The 16,116-nt window shown below is 37.8% G+C and overlaps 1 protein-coding gene across 2 annotated transcripts; it reads left to right on the top strand.

Annotated features, from left to right (window-relative positions):
• Window positions 1-5,888: 5,888 nt before the first annotated feature.
• Window positions 5,889-12,673, top strand: tppp2 (tubulin polymerization-promoting protein family member 2). 2 transcript variants are annotated; one of them, XM_072675673.1, is made up of 4 exons: window positions 5,889-6,011; window positions 10,083-10,311; window positions 11,108-11,261; window positions 11,409-12,673. In XM_072675673.1, the coding sequence occupies exons 2-4, from the start codon at window positions 10,115-10,117 to the stop codon at window positions 11,601-11,603; spliced, it is 546 nt and encodes a 181-aa protein (XP_072531774.1). In that variant the 5' UTR covers window positions 5,889-6,011; window positions 10,083-10,114; the 3' UTR covers window positions 11,604-12,673. The 2 variants fall into 2 exon arrangements, with proteins under 2 accessions (XP_072531774.1, XP_072531765.1); XM_072675664.1 differs by lacking the exon at window positions 5,889-6,011 and adding an exon at window positions 6,026-6,108.
• The last annotated feature ends 3,443 nt before the right edge of the window (window positions 12,674-16,116 follow it).

Here is a 16,116-nt window from a genome sequence, read left to right as displayed (position 1 = left end):
ATAGACAACCTGTCTGGAAGCCTGAGAGCAAGGACAGGTGGCCTGGGACGACAAAAGCGTTTTTAGCGTCTTGCGACCTTCTGTGTTTTGGTGATTGTGTGCCAAGAATCGCCCTGTAGTTCCTTTAGTTTTGCCCTTCTTTCCCTTTCAGTGTCCCCCTCAACTGTTGCTTGTTCTTCTTGGTCGGGTAGGCATGTCCTCAACTGTTTCTGTGTATCGCTTTTATACTCACCTCTTCAGATTTAATGCCCCAAAACTTGGCACCTCTGAGAGTGAAACACCCTGTCAGCCGCACAGGATACAGTCGACTTTCCGGGATTCCTGGATTATCCGCTAAAAAGCTCCAGTTGAATAAATGATATGCTAGAAGCAATTAGGAAATACAGCAGGAGGAGTCCTGGCTTGGCTGAATGTGCCAGTGGCTTAACACACAAATCTGTCCAAAGCATTTTATTCAACCAGGCTTCATCTATGCATGTTAGACAAACAGGTCAGTTAGTGTGACCATGGCTACCCATGACATAGTGCTTGAGGTTTAGTAAAGGAGAATCAATGACCAAAATAGGTGTGCTTGCCAATAAATACTGATTAGCATAGTTCTGAAGTGTGTTTTGGATTTTGGCAGAACTGAACAGTTTCCGGTTTCCTGCAGTTGAATCCATCTATTTGCGAAGTCTCTCATGCCATGCATTTGTTCAATGTCTGCTAGCATTGGCAGTATTGTGCTAACAAAAGTGTCATTTAGTTTCATTGATATTCTTACTTAAAATGACCTGTTGAAGACCTCTCATGTAAAGTAACTTACACAAGGGCAGTGCAGCAACGGCAAAGTGGTATCAGCTGGGGATAAGAGTCAGGATTCCTGAGGACATCTCCAAATGTTCTCACTACTTGGCTTCTGGGCTTTTTGATTAAGCCCTGTGCACTGGGATCAATTAAGTGCAATTGGGTGCAATTAAGAAAGTCAGCAGGAATAACGTTGATTTGCCAGTGAATGTGCCAGTGGTTTAAAAGATCTGTCAGATCTGTCTGAAGTATTTTGTTCGGCCAAGCAGTGAGTGCATGGACTTATTGGCTAGGAAGCTAAGGGGTTAGGTTAAGTATTAGGGTACTCATGCCTCAGAAACTGCAGTATTACCTTTAACACCACAGCAAGGCAACACCTCCCGGTCATGGTAATGGTTGGCGAAATCTGTGACTAAAGCTAGTAGAAATGGTATGTATGTTTGGGGGGAAGTTTGTTAGAATTCCTAGTGTGTTGTGTGTAAAATCTGTATGTCAGTGCTGCAGAGTATCTGGTGACCTCTAAATTGTCGTAACAATTGGTGTTGTAACCAACTCTCTCGTTCCTAAAACTACTATTTTCAAATTCTTGCATAGAAGTAAAAGTTGCTATTGTCTTTAGGCTGCTAGCTCTCATTTAACGGATTTGAAACGATTTGAAGTGGACGCTACAAGCTTTTGCCAACTTATAGACATGCTTCATGTGAGTGACATTGGCTTGTTCAGGCCATACTCTTGTATGGGCATCTGAAGATGAAGAGATGTTTTGTATTGTTTCTCTGTGTTTTCAGTCATATTTGCTAAGCAACCTAATCTGAACAATGGCTAGGTTACCAAAAGGGTTGTAAAATACCAATGCCAGGAATGATAAAACAAAAATGTTAGTTGATTGAGACTTGATTGACTTTTTGGTGGTATCATCTGGCAGCAAAGGTCTCCCCAAATAGTTTGGAGAAAGGTTGCACCAGTTGCTAGCATCGCAGTTGCCTTCTTTTACTGCTTTAGTTATATGTTTTTTTTACATTATATTGCTATGGCACAGATAAACAGGCAAAGATAAAGTGACAAAGACGCTGCCAGTCTGCCTTAACGTACCCCATGTCCATTATTATTCTATTGGTTTATGTTCATGTTAAAACTTTCAATTCCACTTTTTTTTATTGCAGCTTAACGCCAAGTAGGACAGGGGCAATGACACAGGGAAAATACTGTTGGTAATCTGGGATTGTCACACCTTCTGTTAATTGGCATAATAACCCGGTGGCCAGGGTTCTACCTGATCCAGGTCAGTAATCCTGTAATTGGGTTTACCTAAAGCGTGTTAAGCTCTGGTACAGAGGGATTCAGTTTGGCAGACACATATGCAAGCTTTTTCTATCAAAGAACATGCCTCCCCTGAGTTTTATGTGATCTCCATTGGTGAGTTGCTCCATTTACTCCACTATTTCGATTCTGCATCAAACTATGAAGAACTATTAAGAAGCAATTAACCACCACCCACCTCAGATGCCCTTGAATTTCACTGGTTATCTAAACTCAAAGCCTATGTAGGCAGGTCTTATCCGTGATGTGTGCTGGCTGGAGGATCTGGCATGTCACATGTCACACTGTTAAATCCAATCGGAATGGATTAGCTCACATTGAGGTGTTAAGACCAATTTGGTTCCTTTGTAAAATCAACCCAGGGAACTAATGGCCTCAACAGCCACTCTAAGTGGTACAGGTAAGGGAAGCATGTCCTGATGATTTTTCTATTAATTCTGTTTTCTGAACCGTAAGTTATCTAGGGTTGAGGATATCAGAATTCACTTCTTTGTTCAATCAGACGTTCTGCATAACTCATAATTGTTAGCACTGCATATTTGTTAAGAATACAAATTAAATTTTATTTACTTATTTATTTGAATTGGAAGAAGGTGTTGATTTGTTGGTTTGTGTATAACCTCTATAACTTCTATTTTATTAGTTTTTTTGCTAATCAATGATAACAAAATGTAAAAATCATTTTCTACGGTTCTTTCTTTGGGTAGACAAATGACCCTTGTGGATAGGCAGTGTCCACCCTGGGCTCCATCTATCACACAGCATTGCTGGGCTCAGGGCTTTCAACTTACGATGTCCTTATAGTGAGGATGTTGTACAGCTCTGAAGTCCCCTAAAGTTACACTTATGACCATAAATGTTTAATACACTGTTAAAAAGTGACAGTGTTGACTAAAAATCTTAAGTCTAGCAAACATCAGACAGTAAGTTATGGTGTGTTGTAAGATGTAAGACAAGTCTCTGTCATTATAATGAGTCTCTGTCAATATATTGACATATACTACGTGGATTTGTAAATCAGAAAATTGTTCAGATGTCACAGACAGTCATGAAAACTGTTCAAAATACAGTATTTTTCCAAATGTCTGTGGAAAACCATTCTAATAAATACATTTAGCTACTTTTAGTTGCACCCATTGCTGACACCGATGTGCAAATGCACAGCTTGTCTACTGCCTGTAGAGAAGCACTGTCAATAGAATAGGACTTTCTGGAGCAGATAAACGTGAACCTATTGACACCATGCCTAATGCTAGGTGCGGGCTGTGGAGCAGTGGAACTGGAAAGATGGTGGCAAAGGAGTTAGGGACTTGAGGTAAGTGATGTAAGGGATGAGGTAGGGTGGTGATCATCCAACATTCTAACCTCACTAAGGCATACAAAAATATATTAGCCATAGTGTACTCTCAACGGTCAATGTTTGGCCTTGTTTTCAAGGCAGGTAAGTCATAGGATTAGTCCTGGACTATACAGCACAACAGGAGATTGTACATTGAAAATATATAGTCCACTATTGGGCTGAATCTCTGTCTAGACTAAGACTAAGTAGAAATAGCCCAAATATACTACACAGTCAAGGGAGTGGGTTGTTTAATATGGGTAGGGTAGAACAGTATTTCTTAGTCCTGTATTTGGAGATGGCACCATGGTTTCCAGTATTCCTTAGTGCAACACACATGGTCCAAACCACCAACTAATTATCGAGTCTTTTATGAACTGAATCAGGGTTTTTTTTTTGTATGCCATTGTCTCTAAATATTTGATTTTATAATTGTTTAACTTGTGATTATATTTTTCTATTTTATCTTGATTTTCAGTGTGATCGAATAGTCATTAAAGCATTTCACTGCTAGTTGTAATGTGTTTGTAACAAATAAACTTTGATTTAATTGATTTAAAAAAACTGTTCATTTCCTGGTACAGACACATCTTTTTGGAATCTGATTTAGAAATGGCTTCAAGATGCATTCCTGACTTGTGTAAATCTAGGATCATCCTTCTCAGATTTGCACGAGAACTTGCACGAGTGTTGATCAATTCAATGAGTGCTATCAAACAAACCTTTTTAATGTGGGCACAGAGAAGCTCTTAGCTGTAGTCAATCATGATCACTAACAGGACGTTAAGGTGCCTTGGTGGGTGTTTGTATATTTTTTATCCTGTATGTATAAATTTGACCTGTATGTATAAATTTGAGAAAACCTCAAAAAATGAAACCTTGTATATTAAAGTCTTGTTTATTTCTGTTAAGATATGTGTGCTCCCTTTTCTGCCCCTAGAAAAAGAGCAGTTGAAAGAAATCATTGAAAGCTTAATATTTCCAAGATATTCATGCCCATGATGTTTATGTTGACATCTGACCACAACCACAACTGTTCACAGTCATAAAAACATGCAAGTAAATAATTCAAATATGGACCATTGTGTCACTGTGTATTTTTTTGTATGGTAGAAAAATGCAAAAGTGGTGAGGTGCAAACATTTTCTCACAGGAAATCCTGCAGGAAGTCAAACTGAAGAGATGAGACATAGTCTTTCACCACAACTTAGGTATTTCAGAATTATATTTGTGCTGTCCTAGTACTGATTGTTTTAATATGTATGGAGAGCTGTGAAGTTATATTGAAAAAGCTATGGATGAGTGTTTCCTTTCCTTAGAAAAAAGCACTAATGTTTAAAACTAATGCAATTAAAATAATTAAAATAATTACAGGGTTGTTTAATATGTTATCTTTACCATTTCCAGTGCTATTTCCCATTCCCAAGCAACATCTGGTTTATCTTATAACTTCTTCATTACATAGATCAGGCAAGCTGCTAGTGGAACTGAACGAATCCATACAGTGACTAAGAAGAACAACCAAACCTGTGTTCCTCTAAATGTGCTCTGCTAACCAACAAAGCAATAGCTATACTGACCAGCAGCACGGTCTGACCACTGATTTTATGGGATAAATTATTGTATTCTAATGCAATATTATTAAATTATGATATACCAATTGATGCATATATACTGTATATTAACTGCAAACTGTACATGAATTGCAAATTAGGATATATTGAGTTGTACAGGTAAGTGCTCACACTTACACACTTAGTGCTCATATGATTTGCTTTGGCATCTGAAACAACAGAATGGTCTAAAATTATTATTGTTGTTATTATTATTATTATTATTATTATTAATAATAATAATAATAATAATAATAATAATAATAAAATACTTATCAAGTTGAAAACAGAAATATTCACAAAAGTTCAGCAAATTCAGCAAATGTGACACTGATCATGACACAGAAAGGCCAAATGTTTTGATCCCCCTGTTTCCCTGTGAAACTTTATTCAATACTTCTAACGTATTTAAACCAATATGTAATATTAGAAGGATAACCATATTTTACATTATCTGAAATTACATTTTGTTCACCTGAAAGACCTGAAAGGAGTTACTGTGACAGGTACAATAATGTAGAAAATCAGGGAGAGCCAAATACTCTCACAGCACTGTATATGCCTTACAAAAGATAACTAAGTAAAACTTACTGATAAAAACATAAAGGCAGCACGGGAGAAATTATTATACTATGTATTGTATGTGTGTGCATAAATCCATTTGCAGCACTGGCCATAATGGCTGAATGGCTGAGAAGGGTGTGGCAGCTGAGAGAGAGCAAGAGAGAGAGAGAGACAAAAGAAAAGATGTAATGAGTGTGATGTCATTGTTTGTGCTGGGCTGTGCTGTCTCCTCCCACTCTATCACGTCATAGCACACACACTGGTGGGAGCAGGCAAAGGGAGGGCAAAGACGCACACACACACGCACATACACACAGAAAGACACACATTCAGCATCTTCATATGATCTGCGCAGCATCATATTCAGAAGCATCCCACCTCACTATCAGGTAGGCTTTCTCTTTGACACACACACACATCAACACATTGGCAAAGTCAGGATACGAAGCTGTATGGCTGGTTTTGGCAGAGCAGAATCAGGTGCAGGTCAGTTATATAGGACTCTCTCTCTCTCTCTCTCTCTCTTTCTCTTTCTCTCTCTCTCCCTGCTGCTTTCAAAATGCTCTCCATTCTTAATCCATAATGTGCTTGTGTGTTATTATTAAGATAAGATAAGATAAGATAAGCCTTTATTAGTCCCACAGTGGGAAAATTCTCAATGCAACAGCAGAAAGGGATAGCAAGACACTCAGTTACAAAAACATAGCTTCATTACCACTATATACACAAAATAAATAATAGTAAAAAAATCAATAATATTATTTACAGGTTATTTACAGGTAATTGCAAATGATTGCACATGTGGGGGGGGGGGGCACATGTTATCATATACCCTTATGTTCTGCGTCATTGTTTTTTCTATAATCTATAGTAATTGTATCTGTGCTGTTATTTGCATTTTCAACTGTGGTTAAGCTATACAGGCAGATAACACTTAAATTACTAAATTACTACTACTAATGACTAAAATATACTACTAATTACATAAAAATGACAATAATTCCTCCTTTTCCTATTCTTCTTCTTTTTCTTCTTCTTCTAAGTATTATAATTGTTATACATGGCATTCTAATGTATGCATATACACTGTATATTAATTGCAAATTCCTTGCATTTTTCCCTTTTTGGCATAATTTAGTTCATATAAAGTCATAAATGTAGTAACAGTAGTAGTATTTTACATGCTAATATGTTATTCTTAAAAAGTAATATGATCGCAAGCTTGTGGAAAACATTATGTCAAATGATGGTAAAACTATTGAATATGGCTATTCCAATTTTTTGCAACACTTTTTATTTAAATATTTTTATTATATTATATCAGCTTATTGAATTGATTAGATTTATTTTATTGTCTTACTCTATTTTCACTTTGTTTCTGTTTGATTTTAAGGGCAGACTAAGATCTTTTCTCCAAATAAAATGATTGTATGTAATACAAAATCTTTACAGTTCATCTTTGGTTTCTCTTTGGATACTGTAGCTCAATCAAGTAACAATCATCAACTACAGAGTGAACTGTATATTTATTCTCGAGGACAGAAAGCTACTCTTCTCTGTCAGAACGAGGGAAGCACTGACTCTGATGAGAGTGTACGATATATAATGAAGGATGCGGTTAAAGCTACCGGCAGATATTTGTCAAATCTTTTTTTTTTTAAACTAGACTTGATTCCAGCTCTTGATGACATCAATGGGTAGACTGATCCTGATGTACTGATACTGATGTACTGATACTGATGCTTCCGGCTGTTCAATCTAAGAATTCACCCAGCAGTGCAGGGACAATAGACAGGACAAGTCAATGTGCAAAGACAATACATACAATAGATAAACAATAAATAAAATATGTGCAAATGTGTGCATTAAGGCAGAGGGGTGAACTATGGTGAAAACTATGTTACTATACTTATAAATAAACTGTAGTAAATATGTAGTCCAGCTAATATAATTGGGTGCATATAAATGGAAGTGTACAGTTTGTTTAGGTGTGTATACTGAGGTAGACCAGGTCTGGTGTTTGTAAACAGCATTCGATAGCCATGTAAACAAAGTGTACAGTGCAAAAAATGAGTATAGCAGCTTGTGTTCAGGTGGACAATTAATAAAGATTATTATTAGTAGTAGTACTACTAGTGGTAGTACTTATGTATTTATGTATGTATTTATGTTTTCAATTATCAATTTTATTTTGGAAACTATAAGGTTTCCCAGAAGGCTAAAAATATTTTCTTAATTGTTGTATTTGGTATCCGGCCTTAAAGAAGATCAGCAGTATCATCCTTCCCTATTTTCTATGGAACATATTTTTTCACAAATTAACAAATACAAGCAAATTCTACTTTAAAATGAGAAAATGTTTGTGGTTGGCTGCTCCCATGATTCTTTAAAGAATTACTGCAGCGGTGATAAGTGAGAAAGACTGTATTTATAAGGCATTATGGTAAGTTCAGTATCTCTCTATTGCAGTTAAACCCCTGACAGTGGGTTTACATATCTACAGGCACAGATGTTTTTCTCTAAAGTAGTCTTGTTTTCTTATATATATCTGCACATTCAGCCCACAGGAGTTCAGCTCCTCCCACTCAAACTGAAAAAGTAGTGTTTTAGGCCAGACTGCTTTTAAATCGAGATACAGGGCAGCCGATCTGATCAGAGTTCATTTACATGTTTAGTCTTCAAGCCACAGTAATCAGAAACATCCTGATTAATTAGAAGTTAACCTTGTTGAACTTTTCAGCCGTTTTGATAAAGAGATGACATTTAGATTTGGATCAGACGTCAATTACACCATATCAATGTAAATAATTCTCCATCTTCAAGCCACTAAATATCAGATGTGCAGATGATGACTGATGACTCATTTGAGATTTTTTTATTAGGATATTGTGACTCATGTTAATCTTATCCAGATAATTCCTTCAGACCAAAGTTTTGATGTCAGAATGGTGAAAAAGGTGAAAAAGTGTAATGTGACATGCGTGCATACACACGAGGTGTTAAAAGCAGGGAAAATGGGCAAATATAAGAATCTGAGGCATTTTGACAAGAGCTACATTATTAAGGCTAGACGACTGGGTCAGATCATCTTTAAAACATCAGGCAGGCCTTACAGGACTACATGATCTGCTACTTATGGCTTGGTGGCAGATATCACATGACACCATCAGAGGGCTTGTGGAGTCTTACTCTAGTCATTTTAGGCAGGCGGTTCATTATTTATGGCTGATTGGTGTATTTACATATGTATGGGTGGCATGCTGCAGTGAGTGTGTGTGTGTGTAAGAGAGAAAAAGGGTTAGAGAGAGTTAGAGAATGGAACATGCTGTAATGTCACAGGCTTCTTTACTGATGTGCACAAATGACATTATCTAAATTACAGTGCTTTTACTGTGCTTTTAGCGTGAGCGCACTCTGCCGAGAGAGAGAGAGAGAGAGAGAGAGAGAGAGAGAGAGACAGAGAGATAGAGAGAGAGTATTTATTAGCTTGGTGTGGCACTCAATCTCTCTAATGGAATAAATGAGCCAAGACTCATGGGGTAGGAGAGTCGCTGAGTCATTGTGTCCAACTGCCACAAAATGTTCCCCCAAGATCCATACAACACTTTAGCACATAAAGACTCACAGCAGGAAAAAAATCCATCACTCAGCTAGAAAAGAGCATTTCCTGAAGAATATGCAGAGAATATGCTTGGTTGCTAGGGTGTTGCTAGGTGGTTGCTATGGTATTGCTAGGTGGTGGCTACACCGTTCCAGATGGGTATCCCAGGTGGCTGCTAAGATGTTGCTAGGTGTTTTCTCAAATGGTGAAAAGGGTTTTTCCAATGTAGTACCATCATGAAGACATGACAGATGTCCCGCTGTTAATTCCAGTTAGAAACAATTGGACAAAAAAACAGTTGCTATGCAGAAACCATTGCTTTGCCATGTGACATGATTAATTAGCATTCTCAATACATTCAATATAAACCATTCTGTCCTGTGTAGTAAGTTGGTAAGTCACCCATATTCCCTCTTTGGCACCTTTATTGGAAGCCCTCCCTTTAGCTCGACCTTTCTGTTGTTCGCGTTATCCATTCTAAAGTACTATTTCAGAGGCCGTTTTTTAACCCCTGAACTGCTCTAGGCCAGAAATGTTTGTGCTGTGGACCCACTCTCAACTTACATGTGTCAAAATCCATCGCAGTGTCTGATACAGCTGTACCAGCAACACACACACACATACTACCATGAGCAATTCCATGTCAGTGTCACTGCTGTGCTGAGAACAGACCACCACTCAAGTAACATCTAGACAGCAGTGGTCCTGTGACCAATGACAGATGGGATGGAGGGCAGCTGATCAGCTGTGCAGCATCACATGAACTACAGTCTGTAATTGTACTCCTACTGTATATAGTGACGTATGGTGGCCTAATGCCTGCCCTCTTTGGTATTCCTTTCTCTTCATGTCATTCCAGTGTGTGCTGATATTCCTGCATTTTCTGGCAGCATGGCAGAAGGTTCTGGCACAGGGACGGTCACAGAAGTTGAGACAGCGTTCAGGAAGTTTGCAGTTCATGGGGACACCAAAGCAACGGGCAAGGAGATGAGCGGGAAGAACTTTGTCAAACTGTGCAAAGACTGCAAAGTGATAGATGGCAAGAATGTCACCAGTACAGATGTGGACATCGTCTTCAGCAAAGTCAAGTATGTGTCTGGCATCTTGGTTCTGGGGTTATCCACACGTCAAATTGTCCTGTTTAATCAGTTGCCTTTTCCATCAGTATCACTCTCATCCATGTATGCAAAGACAAGACCTCTGACCACCAAGACATCCCAGCAGATCCTGTAAGTTGAGAGGTGGAGTCACTAAGGATCAGACTTGTTGGTCCAGCGCCTCCCACAGGTAAATGGCGGACATGCACTTGGCCTCCTTTATCAGATGGAAAAGGATACAGGACCAGACCAACCTTTTTCCATTGCTGGGAGATTCAGTTCCGCTGCTTGTGGGAAAATTGTAGGTACTTTTGACAGTGGACAGGGGTTAGCATGGGCACTCTGACTAGTCCTCGACAGTCCTGCCCTGTGCCTTGATCGTAGCTTGTGCCATAGTAGCCCTTTTGTCAGTTTAAGTCAGATGAGAAAGTCCTTATTGTTCTTGTGCATTATTAATCCTTGGATGCCCAAAACCCTGTCGCTGGTTCCTGGTTTATCCCTTCTTGGATAACTGTGGATAGGTACTCACCACCGCTGACTAGGAGAATCCCACAAGCATTGTCATGCGGGAGAAGCGCTGACCCAGTTGTCTTTGATCTTCAAACCTTACCATTTCTATTTCCCCCTCATGCAACAGGTTGACTACGCAAACAGACTGTTCATTTACCATCAAACATACATTCCAGACCTTCACATGCGCCACTGTTAATCTGATAATCAATGATATCTGCTTCATCTGTAAAGGGTCATAATGTTTTGACTCATCATGTGATTTCTTGTGTTTTAGAGCTAAGTCAGTGCGGGTTATCAACTTTGAGCAGTTCATCCAGGCAATGTCAGAGTTGGCTACGAAACGCTTCAAAGGGAAAGGCCAAGAGGAGGCACTGCAGCTGCTTTATGGCCAAATCGCAGGAAAAGAGCCGGCCAACGTCGGGGTCACGGTGAGGAGCGCTCGTCACCTTGTGCCACTCACTCTTGGTCTCGGTCAATCATCAGAGATCACTGTGAGCCATGACCACTACAATAATTTCTCTGTGTGTCCTTCTCCCTCTCTCTCTCTCTCTCTCTCTCTCTCTTTCTTTGTATAGAAAGTAGCGAAGGCGGCTGCAGTGGACCGTCTGACAGACAGCAGTAAATACACAGGCTCTCATAAGGAGCGCTTTGATGAGTCTGGTAAAGGGAAAGGAAAAGTGGGAAGGGAGGACATCCCTGACTCTAGTGGCTACGTCAGTGCTTACAAGGGCCAGGGCACGTACGAAAACAAAGTGAAGGACAACGAGTAAGAAAGCAAAGGACAAGGAGAGGAAGAGTGGTGAGGGAGGAGGAGAAGGGATTATGTTCCATTCTGATGCACGTTTATTGTGTATTATAGACTTTAACCCTTTTTTGAGCTGGATTAGGGTTACCAGAGGAGGCTCAGAACTGCAATCTGCGAGTTTTAATGAATTAGTACGAGATATCTGTGCAAGTATCTGTGTAATGTTCCCAAAATATTCACATATTGAAGGTCATGGCCTGGGGGGTTAACATCAGCCCCAGAACACACTAATCCACATAATAAAACCCACAAAGGAACTGTGTTAAGTGATGCTCTACCTGAGGGCTTGCCTTCCTGTCATCAATAAGTGCTCTTGTGGTATACTACCAAATTAAGCAGCCATGGTTAACTAACACATAAACTAAACTCATCATAACCTTATATATACACACATACATAAACACCCTAACCATCTTGCTTATCCAGTCCCTAAAAAGTGGCATTGTTTATTGTTAGCTTTTTTATTTTTGATTGGTTATTATTACTGTGGGTATTACTTTATCATACTGGATAAAAAAATCACTTTACAATGATTACCGTCACACTGTAAAAACTACTTACACACTGCAAATTCATACTGATATACATTCACTGTATAGTCATTTCTGTCAGATTATAAAACCTACACACACCACCAATTCATACTAGATTACATTCACTGTATAGTCATTTCTGTCAGACTATAAAACCTACACACACCAAAAATTCACACTGGATTACATTCACTGTATAGTAATTTCTGCCAGATTATAAAACCTACACACACCACAAATTCATACTAGATTACATTCACTGCATAGTCATTACTGTCAGATTATAAAACCTATACTTGCACTGCAAATTCATACTAGATTACATTCACTGCATAGTCATTACTGTCAGATTATAAAACCTATACTTGCACTGCAAATTCATACTAGATTACATTCACTGTATAGTCATTTTTGCCAGATTATAAAACCTACACACACCACAAATTCACACTGGATTACATTCACTGTATAGTCATTTCTGTGAGATTATAAAACCTACACACACCACAAATTCACACAGGATTATATTTACTGTATAGTAATTTCTTTCAGATTATAAAACCTACACCTGCTGCAGATTCATAGAGGATTAAAATCATACCACAAATAATTCTGTTAGACTGTAAGAAAATACAGTCACTGCAGATTCATACTGGATCAAAACAACTCACCAACCTGTTCCTTCAGTGTTCCCTCCAAAGCCTTGCATACGTTTTGGGGACGAGGCCTCGCAGATTGGCTATTAGCTTCAGCTAGCGCAAAATAAGATAGTGAATGTAGTAATGTGAATGGCTACGTTAGCTAACCCCTTTAGCCCCCTTTAGGAATAATATTTCAATGAAAAAATGACAGTCTAGCAGGTAAAGAGCAGAGTAGGAGTTTTATCATTTGGTCTTTTTAATTTCTGTTCTTCTGTTTTCTCTGACATTTAACTAATAACTAAGGAGCTCTCATTCTGAAGCCACAACTCAGGTTTGCAGCTGCAGAATAGCATTATTATTATTATTAAGACTTGGCTAGTAAAGACTCCTTATCCTAATTGGTTAAGTGCTGGTGGTCCACAGTAATTGTTTTTAAATAACAATGTAATAAAAAAAATTGCAGGCCTTTAAGTTAAAACACGTCTCCAGGTGAAACTACTCCAGCTCAAACAGGGCTTTTATATCTGTTGTGTATTTGTTAAAAAAATGCACTGAACTTTAAACCAAACTAACCTCACCATCCAGGGATGCTTCTAGAAATGTTCATTTGTAATAATTGTGTGTGTGTGTTTTCTTGCCTATTTAAACTTCTACAATAATGCTTGAGCAATCTTTGCGTAATGTTCCAGCAGTGCTTTCTCTCTTCTAGTGCCTTATATATTACTCCATGTGTAGTGCTTTAAGAGCTTCACTGGTAGCCTCCGGCCTGTCTGCCTGTGTGTGTGTGTGTGTGTGTGTGTGTGTGTGTGTGTGTGTGTGATACTAAAAGAATGCATACAGTACCGTTCAGAGGTTGGGAATCATGTTATATTAATATATGTCTTTGTTTTAAATATAATATAATCATAATATATGATACGATATAAGGAACTTTATCAGTACTTATTTAATATTTCACGTATTTTGAAAACAGCAAGAATGCATTAAGGAATAAATCATGGTAGTGTAATTCTCTGTTGTTACTTTTCACAAGTTTTCTGCCTTCTGCTTTGATCACTACTCTTTAAAAACAAAGCATTCTGTATACCAGTTTTGCAATCATCCACAGTTCATCATTCTGGACCCTTATACAGCTTCCTAGATTAACACTGATTAGATGACACCTATGAGAACAGATATGTAAGAATAATTCATCTGCCACCAAATTGGTTTTATATATATATATATATATATATATATATATATATATATATATAATAAATTATATATTATAAATAAATATTATATATATATATATATATATATATATATATATATATATATATATATATATATATATATTTTTTTTTTTTTTTTTTTTTTTTTTTTTTTACATTGATTCCATGCTTTTGTACGGTAATGCATGTACACAAATCCTACTCAACATATATTTGGTGATGTATTCACAAGCAATGGCAATGGGCAAAATGTATTAATAATTATTTATAATTATGCAGTGTAAATAAGAATTCTGTGCTGATACGTAGGCTTGAGGAATTTATTCACCAGGCACGAGGCAGTGCAATCTGCATGGAGCACAACTGTATGTGTAAACTGGTAGCGTTCAGATGAAGAAAAGACTGAACTAGTGTAGTCTATCTCTCTATGAAAAATCCTATTCTATGCCATTTAAAGCCTACCGCGCTCGCCGCTGCCTGTATCTGTGTCACAATGTAAGCACCACTGTAATATTCTCAAATAAAGTTTACATTCTTTTCTCTGTCCATCAAAACTAGCAGTCCACTTTTTTTTTTTTTTTTACTGTGGTTTGTTCATTTAATGTGGTTTAAAATGATACACAAGTGCATGTAGTTATTAGTACCAGGAGCTTCTCCTCTCTTGATGATCCTTGTTTTCAATCACTTCCCACCCCAATCACTTTCAAAGAAGGGGTGGCCTAGACTAGTCAAGTATTAAACGGTGTGTGAGACTAGGTTTTGAGAATGCATGCATATTTAGAGCTTGTTTAAATTCTCAGTGAGAGGCGTGATTCTGAGCGCTGTGGTGGTTTTACAGTCTGTGTACTTCTGTAAGCAGAGAACCTGAAGCTGAAACTTTTAAAAATACAACAAAACTCCACTACAGTACATACCTCCCACTTCGCCCACAGCGCCTGCCACTAGGTCTTGTTAGCAGGATTACTGACAACCTTGCTAACACTTTATTGAGTGGTCAGCGTAGCTGTTAAAAATTCTAATAGTTTTCAAAAATTCTAAAAGTTTCAAAATTTGATAGAGCATGAATAAAGTGACAAAATAGTGCAGGTCTACTCTTATTGCCCAGCTGTCATAGTTCAGGTGATATATAGATACTGGTAAACAAGCTCTGAGAGGGTCATTATTGGCTAAATGCTATTACACTTAAGACAAAGAATAGAATAAGAACTGAATAAAAGTACTTCATTTTATCCTGAAGACAATTGCAGATGTTGCAAATGAAAAAACGACATTCTAACTGAAAAAGAACGAAGGAATTACACTTTATTGGATGCAGCTACCACACTGTACTTGTACACATCAGCTTTGCATTATAAGGATTAACTAAAAACCTTTTAAACATATAATCCTAACTGTTCCTTATTTTGTAACTTGCATTTCCAGTGTAACAAAACAACAATAATACTCATAATATACATAAAATACTAATAATTATATATATATATTATAATGTAGTTAAAAGGTTTACCGCTAGCTGAATGGCCTCTGGAATGCTGCATTAAAGCCATTGTCTCTGTAAAGACATAAATGCGGCAGTCATGGAGTTTACAGCTTGTCATTAGCCAATTTCTGATATTGTGTTCAAGGGAGTGTTGGAGGTTGGAAAGGAGAAGAGATGACAGAGGGTTAGCTTTGGGTGTTGTATTGGGTGGCTTCAAGACATTTTTAACAGTGAAGTCAGGGCACTTGCACTTGCATGTAGGTGCTCATAAATAAATGGCTAAAAATTACAGACATGGTATGTTTAATTTTTTTTTACATTTCAGAAAGCATTAGGCCTTCTCTGAAGAGCTAAGAGGTCCAGAGATCCCCAATGACTATTATGCAGATTTTCTCAGAATGAAGACAGTGATACACTGAATTTACTCAGTTCAAGGGTGTGTATCAGCTTGGCCACCAGAAGATGCTAATGTACACATTCCGACAAGGGCATTAAAAGAGAGTTTGTCTAGCTTTTGTTGGAGGATTTGTTGGATTCAGTGACAGGTGTGTTAGTGAGGTCAGACTGCTGGATGATCACCACCCATTTATTTTTTGCTTTTATTTGA

This window comes from Salminus brasiliensis, chromosome 1 (genome assembly GCF_030463535.1).
Source record: "Salminus brasiliensis chromosome 1, fSalBra1.hap2, whole genome shotgun sequence".
Classification (NCBI taxonomy): domain Eukaryota; kingdom Metazoa; phylum Chordata; class Actinopteri; order Characiformes; family Bryconidae; genus Salminus; species Salminus brasiliensis.
This window is presented reverse-complemented; position numbering and strand designations above follow the sequence as displayed.